Source organism: Nymphalis io, chromosome 8 (genome assembly GCF_905147045.1).
Source record: "Nymphalis io chromosome 8, ilAglIoxx1.1, whole genome shotgun sequence".
NCBI lineage: Eukaryota > Metazoa > Arthropoda > Insecta > Lepidoptera > Nymphalidae > Nymphalis > Nymphalis io.
This window is the reverse complement of record NC_065895.1, coordinates 11,954,515-11,980,273: the sequence shown is the minus strand read 5'-3', so window position 1 is coordinate 11,980,273 and position 25,759 is coordinate 11,954,515. Positions and strand designations below refer to the sequence as shown.

Here is a 25,759-nt window from a genome sequence, read left to right as displayed (position 1 = left end):
AATAAGAAACAAATTCATTACCTTCACAGGCCTCAGCAGCGCACTACCAAAGCCAACTGTCGGCGTTGTCGGCGGAAAACGAAAGGCTACGCAACGAGCTAACAGCATTGTCGACAGAAGTACATGACAGTGACCACGAGAAGAGACTGGATGATGTCGCGCAGCAAGTTGTACGAGCCCTTCTCTCACAGAAGGTAAAACTTCACTTCAAACATCATTCACAATAAATCAAACTTCTCATGATCTTCGCATATACTTAGAACACTCAAATTCAAATAAATTTTGTACCTTCTATAACTAAAGAAACTTCCATTTACGACATCCAGCTACAAAAATGTTTTCGCCGGCCGAAATAAATATAAACAATAAAATATACTTAAAAATAAAATACATAGCCCTTAAAACGAAGCTAAGCTGCAAAACAGTAAATAATCTCTTAATGTACTTCAAACCGCTGCGTAAAAATACTCGCAAAATTAAAACCACCTCGCAAAAACGCAACAGAATCTCGTAATCCTGCGGAGCATTAAGATGGGAATAGGAAATTGTTTTCTCATAATTATAGGCGGTTCGTTTCAACCATGGATTACACGCAACACATTCGCACATAAATCGTTGCAAATGGGACACTTTGCCCTAAGCTGGCACCGTAATAATTTCACAGAACCTCCGGACCACTATAATCTTGGCATAATCTGGCAGATAATGTGAACGTTTGTGTTTAAATCCGAACCGTGAACGTCCGTCGTGATAGTTCGTTTTCGTCGCGAACTTTCCGAATAAATATGACGCAGCTTGTTGGTGACAATTTCAAACTGTTGATCCTTTGCTTTGGGTTATCGCTTAAGTGAAATATAATTTGAATTTAATATCTAATTATTTCCCCTATTTATATAAATAAGGTGACTTATTTTGTAATACATACTAAATTGAATACAACAACAACAAATACATCAAACTTATGCAGGAGATGCCGATTTCGTAGATTGTTTTTGTAAATTTAATTTTGGTATAAGAAGCTGCGCTTCACATTTTGTCGTTTTAAATTTAGAATATTGACGTGATAAACGTGAATTTAATATTATTGTTACATACTTATATATGTCAGTTTCTAACGATATTGTATTAACGGAACGTATTATGTAACGATATTATTCGAAAAAATTTTAAGCAAGCATAAATATATCGACATAAATTGCAGAACGCAGTTAAAAAAAAAAACATTTAAAAAATGTCCTACATTTTAACAATAATTTTATCGCAATTATATAAATTTCATTACATTTCTAAGAGAGATTAGCCGTTCATAATGATATAATTATCGTATGTAATATAATAGTCTATATCCGTAATATATGGCAACAATTAACTCTGCACGAGGGGTGAACATCTATCAAACCTAATCTGCTATTTGACGTTGATTACTTTACAATAGTTACATCAAACGATAGTATAGAATAAGTTATATCATGATATTAATGGTTGAGTAACTTTATCAAAGTCATCTCGTCCACGGATAATTTTTCATAGATGATAGATATATCTGTTTCAGCCTTTTTGGAAAAATGACTCGTAAACATTTTTGGTTTGGAATGTTACTGTGATATTATATTTCTTCGCATTACATAACAATCACTAAGTGACTTTTGATAACCTCAAGGTTCTAGGGTTCTAGTTCTAGGTCAGATATGGGGTCTTATTATATTTGGGAATTAAGTTCCCGAGAGATTGTCATGAAAACTGTATCTCCATTTTCAAATTCCACGTAACGTTACGTATACGTTTTCAAATTTAAAGTAAATTAGGTAGTAGTATGGTTAGTTACTATTTTTTTTATGAACACCGATGAAAACCGGTAAAAATATCAACTCATAAATGTTGCTGAGCTGCTGAGCAAATTTCTCTTAAGTTCAAGTTATATCAGAACGCGATGCCCTTGCCCTAGGTTTTATAATCTTTTTATATGCCACAAAGTATGAGATAAGTTATAAACACAAATAAAGCATTTTTGCCATGCAAAAGTCAAATCAAATATAAGTAATGGTGGTTCACAGTCTCTCTACTGAGTCTTCTTGGCTCTCGATATTAAAAAGTAAAATAAAATTGTGGAAACTACTTAAACGCTTTCAAATATTAGGATTTTACTTGAAAAAGAATTAAAACACAACGAAATAAGAAAATAATGAATAAATAGCTGGTTCATTTAAAACAATCTCTCTAAAGAATGGATTAATGAAAATTGCTCAAAATCTGAGTAGAAATTAACAATTTCATTAACATTAGAAGAGAATATTTAATTAAATTATTTTAATAAACAAACTTTGGCTGTGACGCGCATCAATTTTGGTAAATTTCAAAACTGGCAACACTGAGAAAGATATCTTCCGTATCTCCCATCTCCCCTTAATTACCTCCCGTCAATTACTTACTCGAATTTAATTTGGTTAATGAAGCATAATTAAAATATACCCGTTTATTTTCAAGACTGACGCGAGATGCTTTTCATTAAGCAGTAATGGAAATGATAAAATCTTATTTTTCTTAAACTTCAACAGTATTAATATAAAATACATCGATTTTATTATTTTTGCTGGCTGCTGCATTAAGTGTACTGCCATTTAAATATTGTGCTGTGTTATCTTGTGTGAACGTGGTGCCATGTCATGAAATTATGGACTTTTAAGCAAGATTCCGTGGACCTATTCAAACTTATTCACAGTAACAGCCTGTGAATGTCCCACTGCTGGGCTAAGGCCTCCTCTCCCATTTGAGGAGAAGGTTTTGGAGCTTATTCCACCACGCTGCTCCAATGCGGGTTGGTAGAATTCACATGTGGCATAATTTCACAGAAATTAGACACATGCAGGTTTCCTCACGGTGTTTTCCTTTACCGTCAAGCACGAGATGAATTATAAACACAAATTAAGCACATGAAAATTCAGTGGTGCTTGCCCGGGTTTGAACCCACGATCGTCGGTTAAGATTCACGCGTTCTAACCACTAGGCCATTTCGGCTTAACTTGGCCTGTGAATACAGGCAGATAAAATTAAAATAAATAAAATTTTAGTCGTATGATTAAATTTAGCCCTCAAGCGCCAATCAAAATTCGCTAAATATATCAAATACATATATAAAAATACTGAGTACACGTTTCTAGAGCGTACGGGAGGAGTTGGGCTGCGCACGCGCAAGGATACGCGAGCTAGAGACCCAGAACCGCGCGCTGAGTTCACTCCTTGTGAGGCAGCTGCGGCCGCAGCCTCGCCCATCACCAGCTACGCCACACACCCCCCTCACCCCACATACGCCGAGGGATATACAAGGTAGTAAGTTTCTTAACTTCTTGTTTTTTAACAACGATTTTCTTAAACTGAAATATTACATCGATTTTGTTACTTCATAAGAACATATGTAAAAACTATAAAATAAAAAGTGATCAAGTTTTATTAATGTTATAAATAAATACATACAGCTTATTATATACACAATACGAGAGTATGTAAATTTAAAATAGCTTGGAGTTCACATCCACCGCCAAGCTGCTCCAATGTAGGTTTTCTGACGATATTTTCCTTCAACAACGAGCACAAGTTGAATAATAAACGCAATTTTCGTTTAAGATTCAAGTCTTCTAGCCAATGGGTCATCTCGGGTGTTTTGATTTCATAATTAAAATAGTTATTAATTTTGATGTTTATGATTAAATCTTGCTCCAGTACATCTTGTAGACGTGGGATCCTGTGGTTCGCTGGTCTCCTTTAGAGACTCGCCACCACCAGCGCCGCCGGTGCCGCAGCCTCATCCTCTCAGCCACGACGATAAGCGCCGCCATCAAATTTTAGCCGACATCTGGACTGAGCTAAAAGTAATAAAAGCAAATAATAAATAAAGCTAGATAATAGAAAGATAAAATTTAATTTACGAACGCATTTACGTGTAACGCATTATATATAAAACTTATAATTTGTAAGTATTATTGATTGCGTACCGTGGTGTTGTGTTTATTACACAAACGAAGTCTGCGAGATTTGTACAAATAACTTAACGATATACGGGCACCTAACGATTATAAAAATCGCAGATTTTTCTCAAAACCCCTATGCTATTATCAACCTGATAGCTTTACGATTAATTTCATTCTGAACATCACAGAACTGATTCTGTGAACACTGTTCACCTTTAACAGAATAATAAGTATATACTTTTCTTCTTTGTTCAAACCCTCTTCCCAGTTCAACTGGGGTCGGGTCTCCTTGTACATCTGCGCCAGAGAGCCCTGTTCTGGGTAGTCTGTGTACTGAGATTCTCTTTCTGGGCCTCTTTTTGCATGTTTGACCACCAGGTTGCGGGCGGTCGCCCTAATAATAAGTATATCCATTTCCTTGCTAATCAAATTAAGTTAATAGTATTGAAGAGGATCGCAGCTTAACCACCAATTAAAAACTCCGGCAGACGTTATAACGGGACGACATAAAAACGGGTGGATTTATATGTACTAATCTCTAGATATATAGTGCGCAAATTAAATCAAATTGTAACAGATACTTTATTAACTGTGCCTTATCACATCCATACTTCCATTTAAATAATGAGAAAAATATCAGACTTACCCTACTCAAACATAGATAAAGTGTAACACGACCAAATGATATTTTAAGGGTCTGGAAGTAACACCGGCTAACCTAGCACGAGCACTCTCTGCCGTGGACCCAACATTGTGGGCGCCGCCAACGCGCCCCGTCACCCTCAGCCTCAGCGTGCCTCAACCCGCGGTCGCCTGCGACCACGCCACTGGTAAGGAATTCTCATTAAGTTTAATCAGTGTGTGATATGAGAATATTTCTCTTTGAATCTGCTAGATTTTAGTATTCAACTTAACTGTCATGTTAAAAAAGATTTTTGGCAAATTCATTTAAGAAATTATTTGGCATTCCAGGTGCAACAAGAGAAAAGGGAATAGAAGAAGAAAACGGAGAGGCTGGAGCGGAATCACCAGAGAGTGGCGCAAAGGACGAAGGTTACTCAACTATGTCAAGTGACGTTCAAGCAGATGCGTCGAGGCAGAGCGACCATGCGGCTGACCGAGCTCTGCCCGACCTGAACGAAGCCTCGGACGAAACCGACAACCAAACCATCGTCTCCATTAACCCTAGAGAATCTCGTCGTCATGCTAGAATACTAGCTGAAGCTGACTATATTTATTTCCCAATAGGTGTAGCATTCGCAGGTATTAGAGGCAGCTACCCACCATCTAGACCAGTATTACCTTTTCAGCATGTTGTGAGAAGCTTTTCAGACTCCCACTTATGCTTGAAATTACTAACGGGCACTACCTGTCCCACTAGCTGTCTTGATACCCCTTCGCCTAGTTCGGGGGTACTAGTTTTAGATCTGAAACCGGCGCCGGAAAGGCCTTTAAGAAGACAGGCGATAGCTTCTACTACTAGTTCTGAAAGAATTTCATGGGGTAGTACACTTGATGATCGCGCGGATGGATCTCAGTATGATGCTGATTATGTCCAGCATTGGTTAGAATTAGATGATGCAAGATCGGCTTTGCAGCAAAGGCATAGAGATCTAGCTGACCTAGAATACGATAGAGCCGAATTAGAAGATTGGAGTTTGTCCTTATCGTGTGAGGACCTTGGGGATAGGCAATCACCTTTTGCGGAAATAACTACACCAGGTCAAATATCTCTATCAACTCTTCCAAGTATAAGGGAAGATGATGCGCTAGAATTAGAAGAAGATGTAGGCGATTGTTTATGGAATGACTGTGGATTTGCAACGGTTGAACTTGATGAATGTAGAATAGCTGACGACACGGAAAATTCTGAGAAGAGATGGGAGTATACAGGTACACATTCCCCTGGTGGTTCTTGGTCAAGCGCATCTGATGGCCCTGATAAGCGTTCGAGTACTGCTTTAAGTGAGGATGGTGATTGTGCTAATGTAGGCCTTGATTTCACGCGAGATTTTTATCGCCTTGTAAAATACGAAAGCACAAAAAGCTTAGCATCAAATTCTTCAAAAGGTGTTACAACTGCAGATCCGGCGAATCATTTGCGAATTAATGATGTTCAAACAATGGCTTTGCAAGACCGTGAACAAGCGCTTCAAAATGTTTTAAACTTTATAGCGGAACAGCAAAAATATTGCCGAGATAGAGAGGAGTCCGATTCAATGTCATCCCGTCCTGTATCAGAAATACGTGAATTGCCTCCTCCTTATGCCGCAGCTGATTTCGATGAAGATTCCGTTGATCCACGAAGCGAAGTATCTGAAGATAGGCAAAGACCAGATTCGTTTGGCAGCTTTTCTGAAAATGACTCTTGTGATGTTGTTCCGATCGACAGAACAATTGTCACATATTGTGATAGTGTATCCGAGCCAAGATCAACTCTTAGATTTATTGAACGTGAAGATCCTTATACAGAATCCGAAGACTTCTACGATTTATCCAGAGTTGAAAACGCAGAGAACGAAATAGATGATCACCACCTATTAAAAGTTCAAAGAAAGAATGAAATAAATAAGATTATAGATATTAACAACACTACAGATTTAGATCAGCCAAATTCAATAAAAGATGAAAAATCATGTGATATTGAATCTAGTCGAAATTTAGAGCAAAACTCTGCATTAAAAGAAAACACGATGAACATTATGTTAAATAAACAAACGTCAATTGAAAGGGAGATAGAACCTAGTTTGGTGAAATCAACAAGTTTTCAGTGTACTGGTGAAAATGAAGTATCCCTTGTCGATGAAGTTCTAAATGCTTGTAGACGTACATCAGGTGTGTTAGGTACCGTCCCTGAAGAAGAGGAGAGCTCATCACCTGAAATTAGTTCTCCCCAAATGACTGAATCAAATACTACAAGTACATCAACTGCTGAAACTGTGATAATAAGTAATAAGAATGAGGGAAGTCATAGGGAAATAAGGCGCAGATGTGAGAAAAGCCGAATACCTACACTGATGGGAGGTAAAAGACCACCTTCCTCGCCTCAAAGGGTACGATCTAAAATTCCTGTAGCTGAAAGAAGTCGAGCAGGATGTGCTCAATCGACTTCAACTCCTGAGCCGATAATCGTAAAACAAGAAAATACACTAAGTTTTCACGAAGCTGCCACTTCCAAGGATGTCATTGAAGAGCTTAACAGGTTGGGTTTTATTAAAATGTTTATTAAATTTATCAATCTATATTTTATTTATTCACAATTTATTTATTTTCAGAATGATTCGACAAAGTGAAGGTGCAACTGCAGCGACCGAAATCAAAGGTGACGAGAAGCAGGAAAAATCTTACGCACACAAGGACAACGCTTTATGGGCCCCTACTGGATGGGTCCACGTTGAAAAGGATATAGACTTCAGTGATCCAAAGGTATAACGGTATATATATATTTAATTTAAATTTATAGAATTTGCATTATTTGAGATTTGAGGCGTTCTATTTCTAATTTTAAATTCTAATCGCTCGACGAAATGTTAAATCTATCAGCTAATTTTGTTCTTCTAATACAAACGTGTCCGTTTACATACATTACATAGTAGATTTATATATGTATATGAAAACAGTTCTAAAAGAAAGTAGAGTATTTTAACGCTCTCGGCGAATTTTATTTTTGATTTTGATACGGATTTTCTTTATATTAGTCTTTCAGTTACCAAACGTTGGTAATGATTCATCATTTCTCGTGATGGTGATTAATGTAATAAGCAATGTAATCCGATAATATTCATAATACTTTAAGCGTTGTCTCTAAAAAAACCTGACGTCCCAATCTAGTCAAAAAACACTGTGTCGTGGTAGAATATTCGCTCAAATGATATGTTAACCTCCAGGCTCGCGCGAACCTGCTGGACGTGATGCTGGCGTCCAGCGACTCGTCCCCATCCTCGTGCGGCTCGTCGCCCGCGGAGCCGCCGCCGCCTTATTCTCGTCTACATCGCTTGCATCGCTCCCGCCGACAGAAGACCGGTAAATACTACTAGCTTGTCTGTGTGTTGTGGGGAGTAACAGGACTTTATGGGACATCGCTAACAGTCAGGAAACGATTGCAAGTAACAATACCTGATCATTCGTCGTTACCAATCGTATGGATTATAATTTCATACTTTCTAAAGGGCATTTCGAATATTTCACATGTTATAGCACAAATGTCTAACTTTTTCCTTACTGCTAGCCTTGTCTATATGTTACCCCCGTTAAATGTTGTCCTCATTGTTCACTATATCTTCCATGCGCATTATTAGGATGTGTTCAGGTTAGGGGAACGGGTCCTAGAACTTAAAACACTTTTATTGTAAAAAAAAAACTAATATTTATCTCTCTTATCTCTTGTATTAAGACTTTAACTAATTATGCAAGGTATAAATAATTAGTTTCAAGTTATAAAATAAGATACTTCTTTATTTTTTTTCTTAATATTACGATACGAACTTCTTCTGAGAATTTTAATACTATATATGTAGTTTAATATTAATTTATTCCGAATCCCATATTATAATATAAAGTTAGTCTTTTACTTATAAATAATTTTATTCAATATAGTAAAATGTTATAAGAGTAGCTAACATACGAAACTGTATTTAAATATTCTATAATAGACTTATAAATATACAATTCAAATATTATATAGATCTGTTGTCATGGCTTAGTGCGGTGGTAGACTTACTTTTAATTTAAGTTATTAATGCTTTCTATGTGTTCATTTATGTCCTTATAAATTTATTAATGTAAATATTATGAAAAAATGAACTATTAAGGTAACAGTTACACATATTATATGTAGTTTTAACTAAGCTTGTAATTTTTTTTTTAATAAATAGTTTCATCGATCATAATATTAACATATTATTATATATGTCAAAATGTCATATTGTTTGTGTCACAAGCCACGTCACTATTTCCGCTCTCACTCACACGCACCATCTCACTCTCGCCTCATTTCGAGTAGATGTCATAGCAGACGCACCGCTCCAACGAAAGAGAAATATTCAGAAACGTAATAAATATTCCATGGAATACATTTGATATAATCGTTGGCGCTATCGGCCTACACCCGTAACGGAGCGGTGCGTCGGTCGGCGCGAGTGCGAGCGAGGGTGGCTCGGCTCAGGCGCGCGGTTGGTCCAGCGGGCGGTCGCTCGTAGGCGCTAACGTGTGTTGGTGCAGCGGCGGCACTGCGCGTGCGCGGGCTGGGCGCGCTGCGCCAGGCGCGCCACCGCCGCCCCTCCATCCTGGGCCGCGAGGGCTTCTTCGTGCGCTACGCCGAGCCCGAGCGCGCCGCCGTCGCCACCTTCGACTTCCTCGATGACCTCTCCGCCGGATCCGGATCCTCCCCCGACGCCAAAGACTGTCTCGAATAGATGACTCGCGCCGCGATATATATTTTTCTACGTCGCTCGCTTGTGATATTCCCGTTCGTACGGCGACTCGTAGTTCGCTTAGTGATGTGACGTGAGCCAAATAGTTACTAGTGTAGCGCGCCCGCCAGGCTGCAGCTTTAGTGTCCGCCCTATCGATTTAGATTTAGGTGTAGTCGTGTTACGATTTTATTATTGACGAGCACCTAGTCTTTGTGTTCTTCTTAGATGGTAGCGAGAAGGACAGACGCGATGAGGCGCTGACGTGTTTAGTTTTGAGTTGGCGCTCGGTTTGATTTGTTTATCGGAAAGTCGATTCTGATCGAATGTAAAATTATTTTTCTGGTTTAGTAAGCTGGACGCTTGATTGTAAGGCGTACAGATGAACATCCTTTGCGCTTGAATGGTTGCTTTGGATAAAAGAAAACAGCTCTATACCTTATTAACAGTTGATTACTTCCTGCGATGTCTAGCTAACGCTTCGAACCAAAAACTATGAATTAGGCAAGAAGACGTAATAAGTAATGACTAAGTAAAGAAAGCTGCGGCCTCGAAGTAATGTGATATTTTTGTATATACTGTAAGTCCCACTTATTTTCGTATACATTTAAATGGATTCCTTTCAAAACGAACGAAGTGTTAATGTTGGAATAAGAGTGAAGTTATGTTCTCTGAGCCCGGTCCGGACCGGTCTTCACTTAGATTTAAGAGCTGATTTAAAAAAAAAACAAAATCGCAATTATTCACGGCCGACCGGGTCTTTAATATAAGGTACTTATGTAAATATCGGCGATGATTATAATTTACGTATCGAGTTAGTTATTAAAAACTTAATTATAAAGAATAGTCATTCTATAACAATCGAATAATCTTTAATAATCCATTAAATCGAAGGGTACTAAAGTATTTTAAGTGTGTATATATATGTTATGACGTCATTGAATGCTATTTATTGAGTTGTATCTTTTGCGATTAATAGATTATTTGTGTATACTTAGGTACATATCATGAATCTGTATTATTTGATAATAACTCGAATGGAAAGTTCACAAGTATCGAATGATTTAGAAATAAATAAGAAAAAAATTGTGTACGATTCAATCTCATTTTATTCCAGTACAAAAATGTCGATATATCAGTATTGGCTTTTGTTTAATTTTTATTATAATCTTTTCCGTAAGAAAATTATTTATCAATTGCGACAAATTAGTCGATACTTGTAACTAATTTTTGCTATATTGTATTTTCATTAAATATGGTTATGAACCGTTTGAATTTTGTAGGTATTTGCGGCTTTTATTATTAATTGTAGTTATTCTAATGGAACCAAAGCGATTTTTCACAGAATTACAGAATTTGCCACCACTTGTTACGCTGCGACACTAATTTCCTTGACCAATATTATTTTAACCAGCTTTGTTTTTATAGTAAATATTGAAGACAATAAGGAAGATTTATACCTATTATTATTAATAAATATAAACGAATAACGACTCGATCGATATCTAAAATATGAACTTATTAGTATTTATATTATAGTATGATGTAATTGGAATATATTGTACACCCTTAGTAGAGTTCGGATACACGCCATAGATTTACGTAAGAATAGTTTTTTTTTAATTCATTTTCACTTTTTAATTTTTCAATGCCAAAGGTTTATATTGAGATGGTTATTACGTAGATGTCTATTTTGTTAATAATAAAATTACAATTGTATTAATTTTCTATTAACGATTTTTGTAAAGTTTTCGATTGTGAAAACTTTTGCGTGTATTCGAATTCCGTATAAGTTTTATGAATTATGAGTGTAAACACAGCAATATTTTATTTAAAGTAAATCTCTTGGATCCTAAGCATGAACATTATTTAATGTAAAACTGTTCCTATGGAAAATATTTCATCCTCGGTCAGTTTAGGTATTTTATTAAACATGGCTAGTATAATTGGCATGATGTTATTTATGATAAATTATACCTAATCTATATATACTTAAAACATTGTATTCATTATAATTGTAGGATCCAGAAAGTACTGTGATTTGTAACTACCACTGAAAATTGGAGCACAATCGGTTAAAAAAAATAAAATTAAAAAAATTAAAGATGTATTCCAATATTGGGTGCATTCGTTAGTTCGTTCTAACATAAGACATAGAAATATTTGAGATAGGTAGGTACTTTGAACAGTACAAAAACGTAGAGTAACAGTATAATTTTAATTGTCTACTATTGCAGATGGGTTGAATAAACGATTCCGTTCCCAAATGATACATTTGTTTGATTTATTTCCTTAATCCTTCGCATATATGTTCATAATAAGATATAAAAAATGGTAACACATGAAGTTAATGATAATTTTTTTTTTATATAAATTGTAATTTTAAAAAACTTTGAAATGTAATTTCTTTTGGGTGTTATATTATAGCGCCTTAATTTTTCTTTTTTTAGAATTCCGTTTTACGAATTCAAATAATTTCAATTCTATTTACATATAGACAAAACAGCGACCCGAACACAAATCTTTGATAGAGTGGAATCTGTATATAAAAACTAAAGAGAAGTAGGTGTACAAAAACTGTTTCTCAAAATATGTCACTGGATTTATAAAATAGCGGCTACTCTTCCCCCCAGGACCACGAAAGTGACTTAGACGTGAGCACTTTACAAGTTTTCATCAAAATTTAATAATCGTCTGTCACTTTCGTGGTCTGTCATTCCTTTTAAAAATAACGAAAGTAGGTATTGAAAATCTATATACAACAATTGTTAAGAGTAAACATGTTTGTTACTGTTTGTGAATAGATGGCGTTTATTCATTATTTGAAATTCCTGAATCACGCTGTCTAAGTTTTTGTTGTAATAGTACGTATACGTAATGCAAATGTTATAATATTGATCAAATTCATTAAAATACCGTGAATAATCGACAATGTCAAACCTATGTAAAACACTGGACGTCTCCTTGGTGTCTGTCTTCAGGTATAAAAAACAGCTATAGAAGTTTTTCTAAAAATGTTGAGATAAAACCAATGGTTTGCTACAAACAAATTAACCTCTTTTTTTAACGCTGGAAAAATGCATTAAGCGTTTTCCCCACGGCCACGGTGTCCAAGGCACCGAGTGCGCCCCGAACATCGAAATACTTCCTAACAAACTAGCGGTACCCTTTCCGTCTTAACGAGGAGCGCCACGGGATCGCTTTCGCATGCTACCGTGACGCTGTGACGGCCGGCTCGCCTATTTAGGCCTCCATTCTCTAGGGAGGATTCCTAGGTACTCCTAATCATGGCAGCACCTATTGCGGCGGCGGCAGAACGTGCGCATAGCGGCTCTTTCTTCTTCCCGGTCTTCTTCGGCGGAGCAGATCTGCAGCGGCATAACAAACAAACCTCTTTCTTCAAGTTGTGCAATAAATATTGCCTTAATAACATAAGTACCTATCAAATTCAAGTTGATGAGCCACCAACAAGAATATATTCCCTTGTTAAATTTGAGTAAAAGCGCTGATGCCTACTAGCAACAGTTCTGCCATTCTAACAATTTATGAACCCCTTATTCCATACATTTCGGTAGACAGTTTTTCAAATAAAGAGCCGAAATATTTTCAGAAAGATGCTCCTGTTATGTTTAATTATGAATAGATTGGCCTTTATTAACTAGTAATTTGTATTTAATAATATCAATGGCCTACAACTGCTATCATTAAAAATAGTAATGAAAAAACTACCACAGTGAAGTATTTATTTTAAAACTTTTTTTTTTATATTGCTACAATCATTTATTAAAGCTTGAATATAAACGAAACCTCTTCCAACTAATATCACACCAACTTCTCACACATAACAAACGCTTGTTTTTCTTCATTGGACCTGAAACCATGAAATTTCATGTAAAAATCCTATAAAAATATTTTTACATATGACAACACAAGTTATTATGTTAGTATCTGTAAGCGGGAAATCACACGTCACAAACGAAAACAAAAATTAAAATTTAAAAGTTTATTAATAAAAAAAAAACCGTTAAAGAATCTTGTCATGTTATTTTCTGTTAATTGATAGACCTTAAACAATCACAGACATTCTTATTATAATTGCTAATGTAAAAACACTACTATAGGTAAATAACTCGACTACATTACACTTCTTAACACGGAAAGGAGAATTTTAATTGGTATAAAAATGTGTAATGCATGCTTTCACATGACCTACATCTTTTATTATTACAATCGATATATTAAATTAAACCTCGATTTACATAAAACATTCAATATTTACAAACACTTTTCATTATAAATTAAACTATTTGTATTATATAACTAATACTTATATAACTCGTTAATTACAAGAATATATAATATTTTCAAAAAACGTTTCGTTTTGCTTACGAATAGTAGAAGAGTAACTGATATTACGATATTCAAACAAGTATCTGACATATTCATAAATGTATCCTACTATCCTTTAAAAAATTATAATAATTTCAATCGACTCAATATCGATATTGTGATTCAACATGACGACACTCGGTTGCGTTTACAATTAATCATTATTTCACAATACATCATTAGTGTATCTATATTTAATATTCTTATTTTAAAACAAGACAAAAAGTCGAAAACATATTGTAAAACCGTAAATTAAAAAGTGCATTTAAAAAAAAGGAAACTTATTCACATTTTAAACATCAGATAAATAAAAACATTTATACATATATATTTATATATACTTATAAAACATTTGTGACGTATCCAATACTCGTAATACATTCCAGTACTATTGTTACTTTAAGTTTAAACTGTTTTTAAAAAATATCTTTATCAGAATTAATAACAGCATTATACAAAAAATTTACCCAAAATACCGTGTCGATTATAATTGATTACATTACTTATTAATAAAATACAGCTAAAGGAATTAGTCAAGTGACGCAGTAAGACCTTATACGATTGAACTTTAGTCATTAATATATTAATCTTATAAGAAAAACGGTAAGCGAACAAGTGTTCCATTTCTGAAATTTTATTTAGGCTCTTTAAGTATGAGTCTTTAGCTGTATTATATAAAAAAAACTACTATTGTAAAATTTTATCGTAGCTCACCAACGTTACATGACTAGAAGAAAATTAAGTAATTTAATAAATATATTTTTAATTCGTATTGTAAATAGAAAATTAACTAAAAATATTTTTTACTAAAGGAACAATCCATATATGTGTCTAGACGTATGCTAATTAATACGCCTATTCATTTAAAAACAAATTCAAATGACGAAACAATGTAAAGAGAAATGGCAATTGCAAGATAAAGCCAAAATTGTATACGAGCGTATGTTGTTCATTTGCAAAACAAATTTCCACACGTGGCCCAATAGACAAACGGCCAGTAAACATTTCGTTACGAAGTAGGCGTACATGTGACGTCACTTGTTTTACATCACATCCATATTGTAATGTTAATTACTTCAGAGATTTTGAATATGGAAATCTAAATACAAAAATAAGAAAAAAAACTAAAAAAATATTGTCCATTTTTATTTCCTGTGAATTATAGCTTTATCTCGTAAAACTTATTCACTGGTTTTAAAACTGTGATGATAATGTATCATAATCTGCGATCTAAATATAAACTTTTGTTGTGTAACGAGAAAATAATAATACTAAAATAATGGCGTTTTATTATATGTATCATGCAAGATACATAAATTCTAAATTTAAATAAATACAAAAGGTGCCGATTCTTGATATATTTTTTGTTAGTAAAACGACTATTAATTAGTATGTTTGATAAATAAAGGCTCTGACTTTTCCAATTAAGATAACTTGAGTTTAATTGTTTTCCGTGGTTAAAATAGGTTTTTTCGGTCCACCGAGCCGGCACGAGAGTAATATTTTTTTCATTAAAACCGAAAAAAAAACCACAAGCTATACCGTTTTTGATAAATAACAATACAAAAGATTACAGCAAAAGCTAAAAGCTAAAAATTTCATTCAAGTTATAAAATTATATAATCGTTTCACACTAAACGAATACCGTCTGACATGAATCTTGAGTCAAGAGAAAGTGTCGAAGATACATAACTATACGTCAACACTTTGTTAAAGTTATACTACAAGTTGAAACCTTGCGTCATTATTTAACTCCATATTTTTGGTTTCGCTCCGCCCGAACATAGTTCCTTTTTGTCGCCCACGTCGCCTGGAACATTCCCAAATATGCTCTTCTTCTGCGTTTCTGTTTGAGAGCTGTTGGAATTTTTCAATATTTAGTATTTCTCCCGATCACAACCGTACAAACATTTCTACCAATTGTGCGTGCAGTGCATAGGAGCAGCGAGTAAGCCATGCCTTAAAGTATGTGCCATTATTGTCACCAAATATTTGAAAAATAGTATAATAAAATAAAATAAAACTACTATTCTTAAAAAAACATTAAAAAAAATTATATATCATAATATTTTATCTTTTGATAAATATTTATGGAAAAAACTTTTTAGCTTGCGATGATTAATTTTATAATTATCATTGTTATCAGTCGGATCAATCAAATTGTTACAATACGATAAAAAAGTAAGTATCTGATGATTAATTTAAAAAAGAAATACATACAAATAAATACGATTAAAATGAATTCTCTTTACAAATATGACGAAGAAATTTATACGGAACGATCACGCGTTGGTAACAACAATTACAATTGTTTATAACAATAACATAAGTAACAGTATAATTACGTATGAATACTGAATGATCGACTAACTGATTTTTAAAGCAAAAAAAAATTTATTGTAATACTAAATTTATCAACCAAGTTAAAGAAGCGTAGTGGAAGCCTCACACCTTTTATAAGAAATAACTGAATCTTCTAAGGTCCAATTTATTAACAAATCTTTTACATATATTACATATATAAGATTACTGCTATCTATAACCAAAGTCATCAATAGACATTATAATTCTATTTACAACTACATTTCATCAATTTCACTATCAATTCGCTGTAAATTAAAAAAAAAACAATAACGCTCGAAAAAAAATACTACCTTAAAATTTATTGACAAATAAAACATTTGAAACAACTAAGAATAGTTCTTATTTCATAAAAGAAATAAATAATTTTATTGTGACGCAATTCGCATGTAACACATGTTACGTCACAATTTCTTTATGTACACGTTGGTGTACAGGTGATAAATAAATAGACTCGAGTGAATCAGAGTCACATCCTACGTGAGCCGACAAACGTACGTTTAACACTCATTTTATGAAACGAGTCATAAACAATGCCTTTATCAATCGCCAAATAACGAAGATCTTGTAAGCAATGTGACCAAGCCCGACAACTGTTTACGTATTACGTCGTACGTAGAGGTAATAATAGTTACAGTTTGGGAGGTTCTTATTATTCTTATCTGGAAGCAGTGCAGTATTTTTTTATAAAAAATAGTTGATGGTAAGTAATTCTTAAAAAACGTCAATGTCCCTTACATCGCCAATCCTCCACCAATGTTGGGAGCTAAGATGTTAAATCCCTTGTACCTACAGTTACACTTGCTCACTCACACAAAATCGGAACACAGCAATACTAGTAGTATTTTTGTATTGAGCATTGCATTAGCATTATACAGTAGTAAAACAGTAGTAAAAAAATAAAGTATACCATTTACACTAAGAAAATGTACTTTAGCAAAATCAATAAGTTTTTCTGAGATTCTAACGGGCGGTCGCTCGAATTACTGGTTTCTGATTGAGGTTAATAGACAACTAATTGGTTTTTTATTTCATTTGTATCATCATGCATCGATAAGAGCATAATTCGTCAGGGACGGTCCCTCGAATCGTGATTTTTATTTACTAATAATAGGGCACTACTTTACAGTGGCTCTATTCCCCATAAATAAACTCTCAAAGAAACGAAACTGGCGATTCAAAATATTATCCAAAATTTAAAATATAATAATAATATTACGCCTCAAATTATATGTTTACGATTAATGGAATGGAAATTAAAATGCGATCAAATTCAACTTATTTGTCACCTACTGTGAGTAATTTAATAAGAAGTGTACGTGATAATAACAACGTATGCAGATTCGCAGGTGGTAAAGCTTAGTCCATCTGGACCACTCATGACTTTTTATCGCCAAACATCAATGTCGAGCCCCCGACCACGAGATGATTTATTACCACAAATAAGCAAGGCAATTAATTAATTTATTAACATCATAATAAAAGGCAGTGGTTCTTGCTCGGCTTTGAACCATAAAAAGCTATGCGATTTCGTATTTGCATTACAATAATAGTTTTTTTTATAAAACCAAAATTATATTCGGTTCTTTCTATATAAATAATAGATGAATATACAATAGATGAATAAACAATTTTATGTATAAAAAGAACCATCACTTTGGTTCAAATCGCTCAATAAATAACACTTAAAAATCAATTAGGAAGTAAACTTAAGGAAATACTGTCACTTCTCAATTTCTTGGCATATAATTTATTATAATAATACATAATTATAATGTATATAAAACATTTTACATACATTATAATTTGTAAATTGATATTAATACGAGGAACGTACAAATATTTGTTACATTTGCGACGCGATTAATAAATCTTTTGTGGGATAACCTTAATACGTTAATACATATTGTTATATATAGCGTTGTACATAACATAACATCCTGACAACAGCCTTCCAGAAAAAGTTCAGATATTTTACGTTTACACCTTAAGGGATATCATATAACATTTATTTAGATAGTAATTGGGAATGAAATAATGCCAGAAGGTCATTGCGAATAAAAAATATCAATAATTGTAAACAACTATTGATTGAAGATGAAATGAAGACAATTATAATCCCGCTGATCGATGATTCCTCTCAGGTCTATATTATTTATGTATTATTTATTTATTTATGTTGGTCAATAAACAAGGATAATGAATTGTGTATTTTATATCGAATCAAAATTTTGCTACAGCTGTTTATATACAGATACTCAAACAGTATAGCCGAGATGGCCTAGTGGTTAGAACGCGTGAATCTTAACCAACGATCGTGGGTTCAAAACCGGGCAAGCACCACTTTTCATGTGCTTAATTTGTATTTATAATTCATCTCGTGCTTGACGGTGAAGGAAAACATCGTGAGGAAACCTGCATGTGTCTAATTTCATTGAAATTATGCCACATGTGTATTCTACCAACCCGCATTGGAGCAGCGTGGTGGAATAAGCTCCAAACCTTCTCCTCAAAATGGAGAGGAGGCCTTAGCTCAGCAGTGGGATATTAACAGGCTGTTACTGTACTGTACTGTACTCAAACACTTTACAAGTATTATATAAAAATAAGAACTATTTAGTATGACCTTTTTACTTCGTTCCTTGTCATTATTATTGTATCTACGATTTTTTTTCCTATGTATAATAGTTGTGCTGTATCATTTACATATTAGAACTACGAAAATCACATAACTTGACCAAATTCTAGCCAGGTTCATTCTGGTGTTAGTATTCGGTAGGACTTTGTGAATGCCTGTCTGAGTAGGTACCACCCACTCATAACACATTCTACCACCAAACAGCTATACTTAGTATTGTTGTGTTCCGGTTGTAAGGGTGGGTGAGCAAATGTAACAGTCTCAAGGGACGTAACATATTAACCCAAGGTTGGTGGCGCATTTGTGATGTAAGCAATATCTCATACGGCGACAATGTCTATGGGCGATGGTGACTATTTATCTTTAGGTGGCCCATCTGCCAGTCCAAATCTATTAAAAAAATGACGTGTTGACCGGTAATACGATATTACTATTGACATTTAGATAAACAAATGCAATTTGCATTGTTACTGTCGATAATTATATTATACAACAACCATAACTAATCAATTTATTTTAGATTACTTCTAACTACTTTCAATTTTCTTTACTTGAATAGTCAATTACATTCAAAAAGTTTGTTTTGATAATTGCAGATAAAAACCTGGAGAGTGGCGTAGCTTTAATTATGATATTTTATTTATGTCTTTTACATATAATTCGAATTACTTCGTTGGATATAGCTAGTGTGTAGTTTATAAGTCGAATAGAAAAGCACTCGATTCAAAACCCGAATCGAGCAAATAAAGTTATTCAGTTTTTCTATCATGGAATTCGCTTTGCTGTTTCAATAAAATTCGTAAAGTATAAAAGAATAACGATAAAATATTATATACATAATAACATAGCTATTGCAATTTTCTTGTAATCGATTTTACGTAAGGTTTAATCTATTGAAATAGACTATACATAAAACTGCATTAGTCAGATTAACCTCTGTTATCGTGTTAGCCCTCACTGCAACGCGATCCCTCAATCCATCGCCCTCGACTCGATAGTATGTATATTTATAGCCAATGACTGCTCTTGACTATGAGATTCAAAACAAACCATGTGATAATCGTAATTAAAATGTACAGATTACATTCCAATCTATTTCTTTATGAACAAAGAAAATTATTAAATATTGCGACCAATACTGGTGGTAGGGCTTCGTGCAAGCTTGTCTGGGTAAGTACCACCCACTCATCAGATAATCAACCGCAGAACAGCCGTACTTGGTATTGTTATGTACCGGTTTGAAGAGTGAGTAAGCCAGTGTACGCCAGACACAAGCAACATAACATTTCTTACAATGCTAATGTCTACGGGCGTTGGTGACCACATACCATCAGGTGGCCCATATGCTCGTCCGCCTACCTATTCAATTTGCTTTGCTTTGTAGGTTCAGTGGCTTTTTTTTTTTTTGATATTCGCCGGTAGGGCAAATGACTCTACTCCACCTGATGGTAAGTGGTAGTAGAGTCCAAACGCGAGGACGGCCAGTACAGATGGGAAAAACGTTCTGCACTAGCCGCCTCCGCCTTGCCGGCCCGCAAGATGCCTCTTCACGCCTCGTTTGAAGGAACCCGGGTTGTAAGAGGAGGGGAACACGTGAGCTGGTAAGGAATTCCATTTTTTGGAAGTGCGACAAAGAAAGGAGTTGCCAAATTTCTTTATTCGCGATGGAATTGATGTTACAGTTAGGCGGTGACATCGAGAACCAGCTCGCGTGGACTTAAGAAGGAAGGGGGAAGCAGGAATTAGAGAGAATAATTCCTCAGAGCACTCGCCGTGATACAGTCGATAGAAAGCGCTCAGTGCTGCTATCTCACGACGCAATTGTAAAGGTTCAAGGGTGTTTGTGACCTTTACGTCGCCAATAATGCGTACGGCACGTCGCTGCAACAGGTCCAAGGCCTTCAGTAGGTACTTAGCGGAGCCATCCCAAAGGTGCGAGCAATATTCCACGCAAGACCGTACCTGTGTTTTGTACAGCAGGCACAGTTGTTGTGGCGTGAAAAAACGCCGCACCTTGTTCAGAACTCCGAGTTTCCGTGAAGCTGTTTTTATAACAGCCTCGATGTAATCCCTTGGACTAAGGTCGCAGCGAACGTCAATCCCCAGCATGGTTAGCTACTTATTAAGTTGTAGACCAATTATTTAAGTTATTCTCCTACTAGCAGTCAGAGGAAGAAGAGAAGATTAGAGAACATCAAATGACTTTGTTTTATAATACACCACCAACTCCGACATTTAAAACGTTGTACCTTGGTGGTAGATTTATAACAATCAATAAGTAAGTGTAACGCTTCTATATTGAATAAAGATTTTTGACTTTGACTTTTGACTTTGATCTGTAATCATTGGATTACTCACCATTTTAACCGGAACACAGATTTATAAAAAAGGTAAGTTTTTAATCACGTAAAAAACGTTGTAAAATTTAAAAAAATATCATAATTCTACGTAAAACGTGAATTTACTACGAATTATTAAACGAAACATTATTAGTAGCAAGGGTCTCTGTACTGTGAACACCGGTATTACTCTATCTCGCTCATCCATGGAGACAAACTAATGTTGATCAATACCATGAAATTAGTAAAGTTATGTAATATTGTATGAGGAAAAACGGAAAAAATATAAATTAATTCAAAATTTTCCTGGTTCCTATTGATACATACATATGTATCTTAGAATAAAATGTGATAATCTTTATACATATAATATTATTGGTGTCTGTTTGGTCTAGTGGCTAGGTTATTTAGCAGGATCTGCAATCCTGGGTCATAGCAATAAAACATTACTGGAGTTTGGTGTTTCGCAATGTATACAAATCCGTGTCTCGAAAAGCCTTTGTGTTTGTAGTTTGTTCTGCGCGTGCGCCACTCACTCGAACACTAAAATATCTATTCATCGTTCGTAAGATCACTCATGAAGTGATCTTACGAACGACTTCCACTCTATAATTCTTGTTTATATTCCATTATAAACAAATAACGCACGGCCAAATATATCATTTTAATAGTTACTATAAACTTACTATTAATATGCAAATGTAAACTGGCGTTAACCACTTCGTTACCGTTAAATACTTTACGAGTATTTTAGCTTTTTATGATAAGGAAAACATGCAAACACCATTTCCACGACCATTATGCTCATTATGGAAATGTTTGATGCATAAAGCGTGCTGTAAAAACTAGACCATCAAACTATCCTTGATATACAATAAAAATGTACATGCAAAATTTTCTTTAGATAGATATAGATTTAAGGTTTTTTTTATTTATTTCTGCCTCATATCTCATACGTACAAATACAACATATAAATATTTTTTTTTTAATTTGAAAAAGATTATTCGGTTGTAAAAAGCTACAACATGTATGTGTCCCATTTTGTCCACCCGTATATTGCAACACGCTGCTCAAATGCGGTTTGGTGTATATACATGTGACGAATTCTACCCGACACATGTAGATTTCCTCACGATGTTTTTCCTTAATCGGAATAGGTAGGCAAACTGGCAAATGGCCCATCTGATGGTACATTTTGGAAATTTTACCCACCCTGACCGACTCGACCTGGCTGACTACTTACTGATTCTGTTAAAATTCCAAACTAAACTATGTGAAAAAGCGTTAAAAACGGATAGGGGAACCTTACTTACTCTTACTTATTGTAAATAGCAATTATTTACAGTAGTATATACTAAAAATAATCTCAACATTCAGTATATACATGACAAAATAATATGAAATTTTTTGGAGTTTTAAATATTCGTCTAGGACCCGAAAGATAAAAACTTCACCTTCCATCTAATTTTCTCGAAACAAATTAAAAACTTGCTCACGTCGACATAGAGACATAAATTTTTTCGTGGTCGTATAGCAACCAACAGATACGAAAAGTATAGCAACATAAAAAACCCCTCAACTTTAACTTGTCAGGAAATAATATTATCAAGTTGGATTTAATATGCAATATTTATCAAGAGATGAACAAAATCTTATCATAAATATTATAATACTCCTCCATATTTTAATTTAATAAGATAATTACCATAGACAACTGGATCTATTCCATTTTTTCTAAATATATAACATGCAAAGCAAGACACAAAAGACTATGCTTATAATTGAGAACATAGTTGTACAAAGTGAAAGGAAAAGTTAGTACTGCACAGTTAATAGACAAACAACACATGCATGTATTATATTATACAATAGATATGCCACAGAATTGTCATATATAAACTAAATGTTTTTTTTTTAAATATTGATAACAATTATTTCTAATAGGAACCATTTCATTGCATAACTATATATAATATAATCATATTATAATCCTATAAGGTAAATATTTTATTGTTTTTAATAAAACTAATATCATACCTGAGCATATTCCTGAAGTTCTCGAGTTCTCTGATACTATTCGATAGTCTAGCAAATGCATTAAATAATGCAACTATTTCTGTCCGTTGTAAACGTTTATGGGACTTATGCCTCAATATTAGCTTGCCTTGATCAGGATCTCCTTCAAAACTGTCCCACTGACCTGAGAAGAGGATTTTGAGTGCTGTCCCTAACCCCTGAGTCTGCAGCTTACCCCACAGTTTACATTTATCACATCCAACGCAATCCATAATACGTGAAATGTTCCAAAAGTGATCACGGAACTCTTGCTTCAACTTCCCAGCCTGACTACCACCATTAAACATTGAAGACTCATTGAAGTGGTCAGGAAATGTATATATAACACCTATCATATTACGTATAGCGTCTCTAGTCTCCTCATCCTCTATAGGGTTACCAGTGAAATAATCCTCTCGTTCTAAATAAGGCCCGGCTTTTGCTATAGCACGCATTTCAAGCAAATATACAAAGTATAAATTCTTTAGCCAATTTGGACCTTCCCCAAATGTCTGTGATGGATCAAAACGACGTTGGAACTCGGCCAAATTTGGTCCCCATTCACCTTCAGGTGGAGCTGCAAAACCTAACTTTTTTTCTGATAGTAAAAACTTTGAACATAAATGGATATTAATACTAGAATGTAAACCAGATACTGCTCTGTAAAATACTCTCTTTTCGAGGCACATATTGCCTAAATCTGAACTCAATACATATGGAAATGATTGATATGGATTCAATTTAGGACGAAAACAATTCTCCTGATAAATGCTTCTCCAAATTCTATGTGCTGAGTCGCCTTTGTAGCCTGTATATCTCTCTGGATTTAAAGATAAATCAATATATTCAGCTTCCACATCTTTATCATCACACTCGCAGAAATTTCCTACTGAATCATCATAAGCTTTCCACTTAGCGATTTCGTACTGGCTTGCTGCACTCAAAGTCATGTTCAAGTAACCAAGAGCAGGATCATGATCGGTGTCAGAGTTACACGGGGTTTGCGCCTCTTGTGTATACTTCGCGGCTGGCACCTCCTCTTCTTGTTCATTCTCGTAGCCGCTTTCGAAACCCGGAATACTTTCCTTCGAACAGGTTTTAATGTGACAGTATTTCATCGCACATCTGCTATCGTCCGCCCAAAATGGACATTCTTTCTTTAAATTGACCTTGTAAAATCTAAAATAGTCCTTGGTTACCAGACTCTGTATTCGCGGGAATATTTTTACGTTATTAAAATAGTCGATCGTATCGACGTTGCAGGAACAGTCTCCGAGAGCTCCGTGAAGAGCGTCAAAACATGCTGTACTATCGCATGCTGATGTTTCATACAGTTCCGTGTCGTAACCGACCGCTTGAACTATCGCGAGAGCGAAAATTATAAACATAACACAACAATTTTTATTAGCCATTTTCGAAAGTTTCGAAGTCATTGCACTGATTTTAAATATAAGGCGAATTCTCGAGATAATTCTTCACAGTACATTTATAATTTAGTATGAATTTACATAACACTAGGTAATTTGTACTAGAAATCTAAAATAAAAAATTCGAAAGTAGAATAAGTAACAACGATGGTACGTACATTCACAAACGTCTAAACATTTCGTTTTGACAAACACAATTGCATTTAGAATCAACACGACTATGAGCTACTGACATTTGACAACTGAGTTATTGACATTCATCAAAATGTCAGGCGTAAGTTTTCCTCGCAATCATAGACTATAAAACACTTCTAACCACAAACAAACTCCGTTGAACCTTAAACATTGGGTGGTATTAGGCTATAAGATTTCGGTACTCTCCGGCAACAGCCTTCTAGTGAGCAAAGACGTGGTATTGTTTCGTAATTGATTCGATTTTTATAAATGGTATTACTTTTATTATCTTCACACGCTTTCAAATATATACTTCAGCACCTTTGTCTAAAATTGAATTACTCATTAAAAGATAAATTCTGATTTATCGTTCATTGAAGAATGGACCAAAGATCTATTATTATTGGCTGTATTTTAAAAAATACTATAAAGTAGTAAGGTAGAGTCTACCGAGCATAGTACTTGCTGGCACAGTAATAACAAGGACAGTTACTGGTCTAGCCATTGTATTGGATTAAACTATTTCCTGTGCTCTTCATGCGATGTGATAGCATTAGTCGTAAAGTATTTTTTTCCCTTCATTTTCTCAAGCGTTTTTTTTTATATTTGCCGGGAGGGCAAATGACTCCACCTGATGGTAAGTGGTAGTAGAGTCCAAACGCGACGACGGTCAGTACGGTCACCGACACCGTAACACGATAATTTTACTGGGCAATACATACATATTCCAAATTTAGATTACTGCGATGTTGTCTTTCAATTAAAATTTCAATTTATTGTGAATTTAGTTATTAGGAAAGTATTTATTATATTTAAATCTGTTTACTATTTTGTATATATATGTCGCAGAATCAAAGATAAGACGCCATCATTTAAGTACAATATCGTCTATAAGCGGTTCTAGGAAACGTCAAGTAGTAAGCTTGAGTAAGGTCGATACAGGAATTCAGAGTGCCCACTTGACAGTTAATGAATAATGAGTTGTTAATGGTTTCACAT

General features: G+C 34.6%; 2 protein-coding genes across 6 annotated transcripts in view; one reads left to right on the top strand and one right to left on the bottom strand.

Annotated features, from left to right (window-relative positions):
• The window catches only part of LOC126769937 (uncharacterized), a 411,147-nt gene extending 399,501 nt beyond the window's left edge, over positions 1–11,646 (top strand). For 3 of the 4 annotated variants that reach the window (XM_050488952.1, XM_050488950.1, XM_050488953.1), the window contains 8 exons: positions 30–194; positions 3,159–3,327; positions 3,718–3,866; positions 4,660–4,795; positions 4,938–7,167; positions 7,241–7,391; positions 7,853–7,988; positions 9,186–11,646. In XM_050488952.1, the coding sequence (XP_050344909.1) occupies positions 30–194; positions 3,159–3,327; positions 3,718–3,866; positions 4,660–4,795; positions 4,938–7,167; positions 7,241–7,391; positions 7,853–7,988; positions 9,186–9,379 (3,330 nt within the window). In that variant the 3' untranslated portion in view covers positions 9,380–11,646. The remainder of the gene's footprint in view (positions 1–29; positions 195–3,158; positions 3,328–3,717; positions 3,867–4,659; positions 4,796–4,937; positions 7,168–7,240; positions 7,392–7,852; positions 7,989–9,185) is intronic. The other variant, XM_050488949.1, reaches the window with a different exon arrangement.
• Positions 11,647–13,093: 1,447 nt separating this feature from the next.
• Positions 13,094–24,806, bottom strand: LOC126770010 (ero1-like protein). Of its 2 annotated transcripts, none has more exons than XM_050489115.1 (2): positions 23,142–24,806; positions 13,094–13,247 (listed from the first exon to the last, which is right to left on the bottom strand). In XM_050489115.1, exons 1-2 carry the CDS (start codon positions 24,590–24,592, stop codon positions 13,199–13,201), a joined length of 1,500 nt encoding a protein of 499 aa, XP_050345072.1. In that variant the 5' UTR covers positions 24,593–24,806; the 3' UTR covers positions 13,094–13,198. The 2 variants fall into 2 exon arrangements, with proteins under 2 accessions (XP_050345072.1, XP_050345071.1); XM_050489114.1 differs by lacking the exon at positions 13,094–13,247 and adding an exon at positions 13,369–15,622.
• Positions 24,807–25,759: the final 953 nt, after the last annotated feature.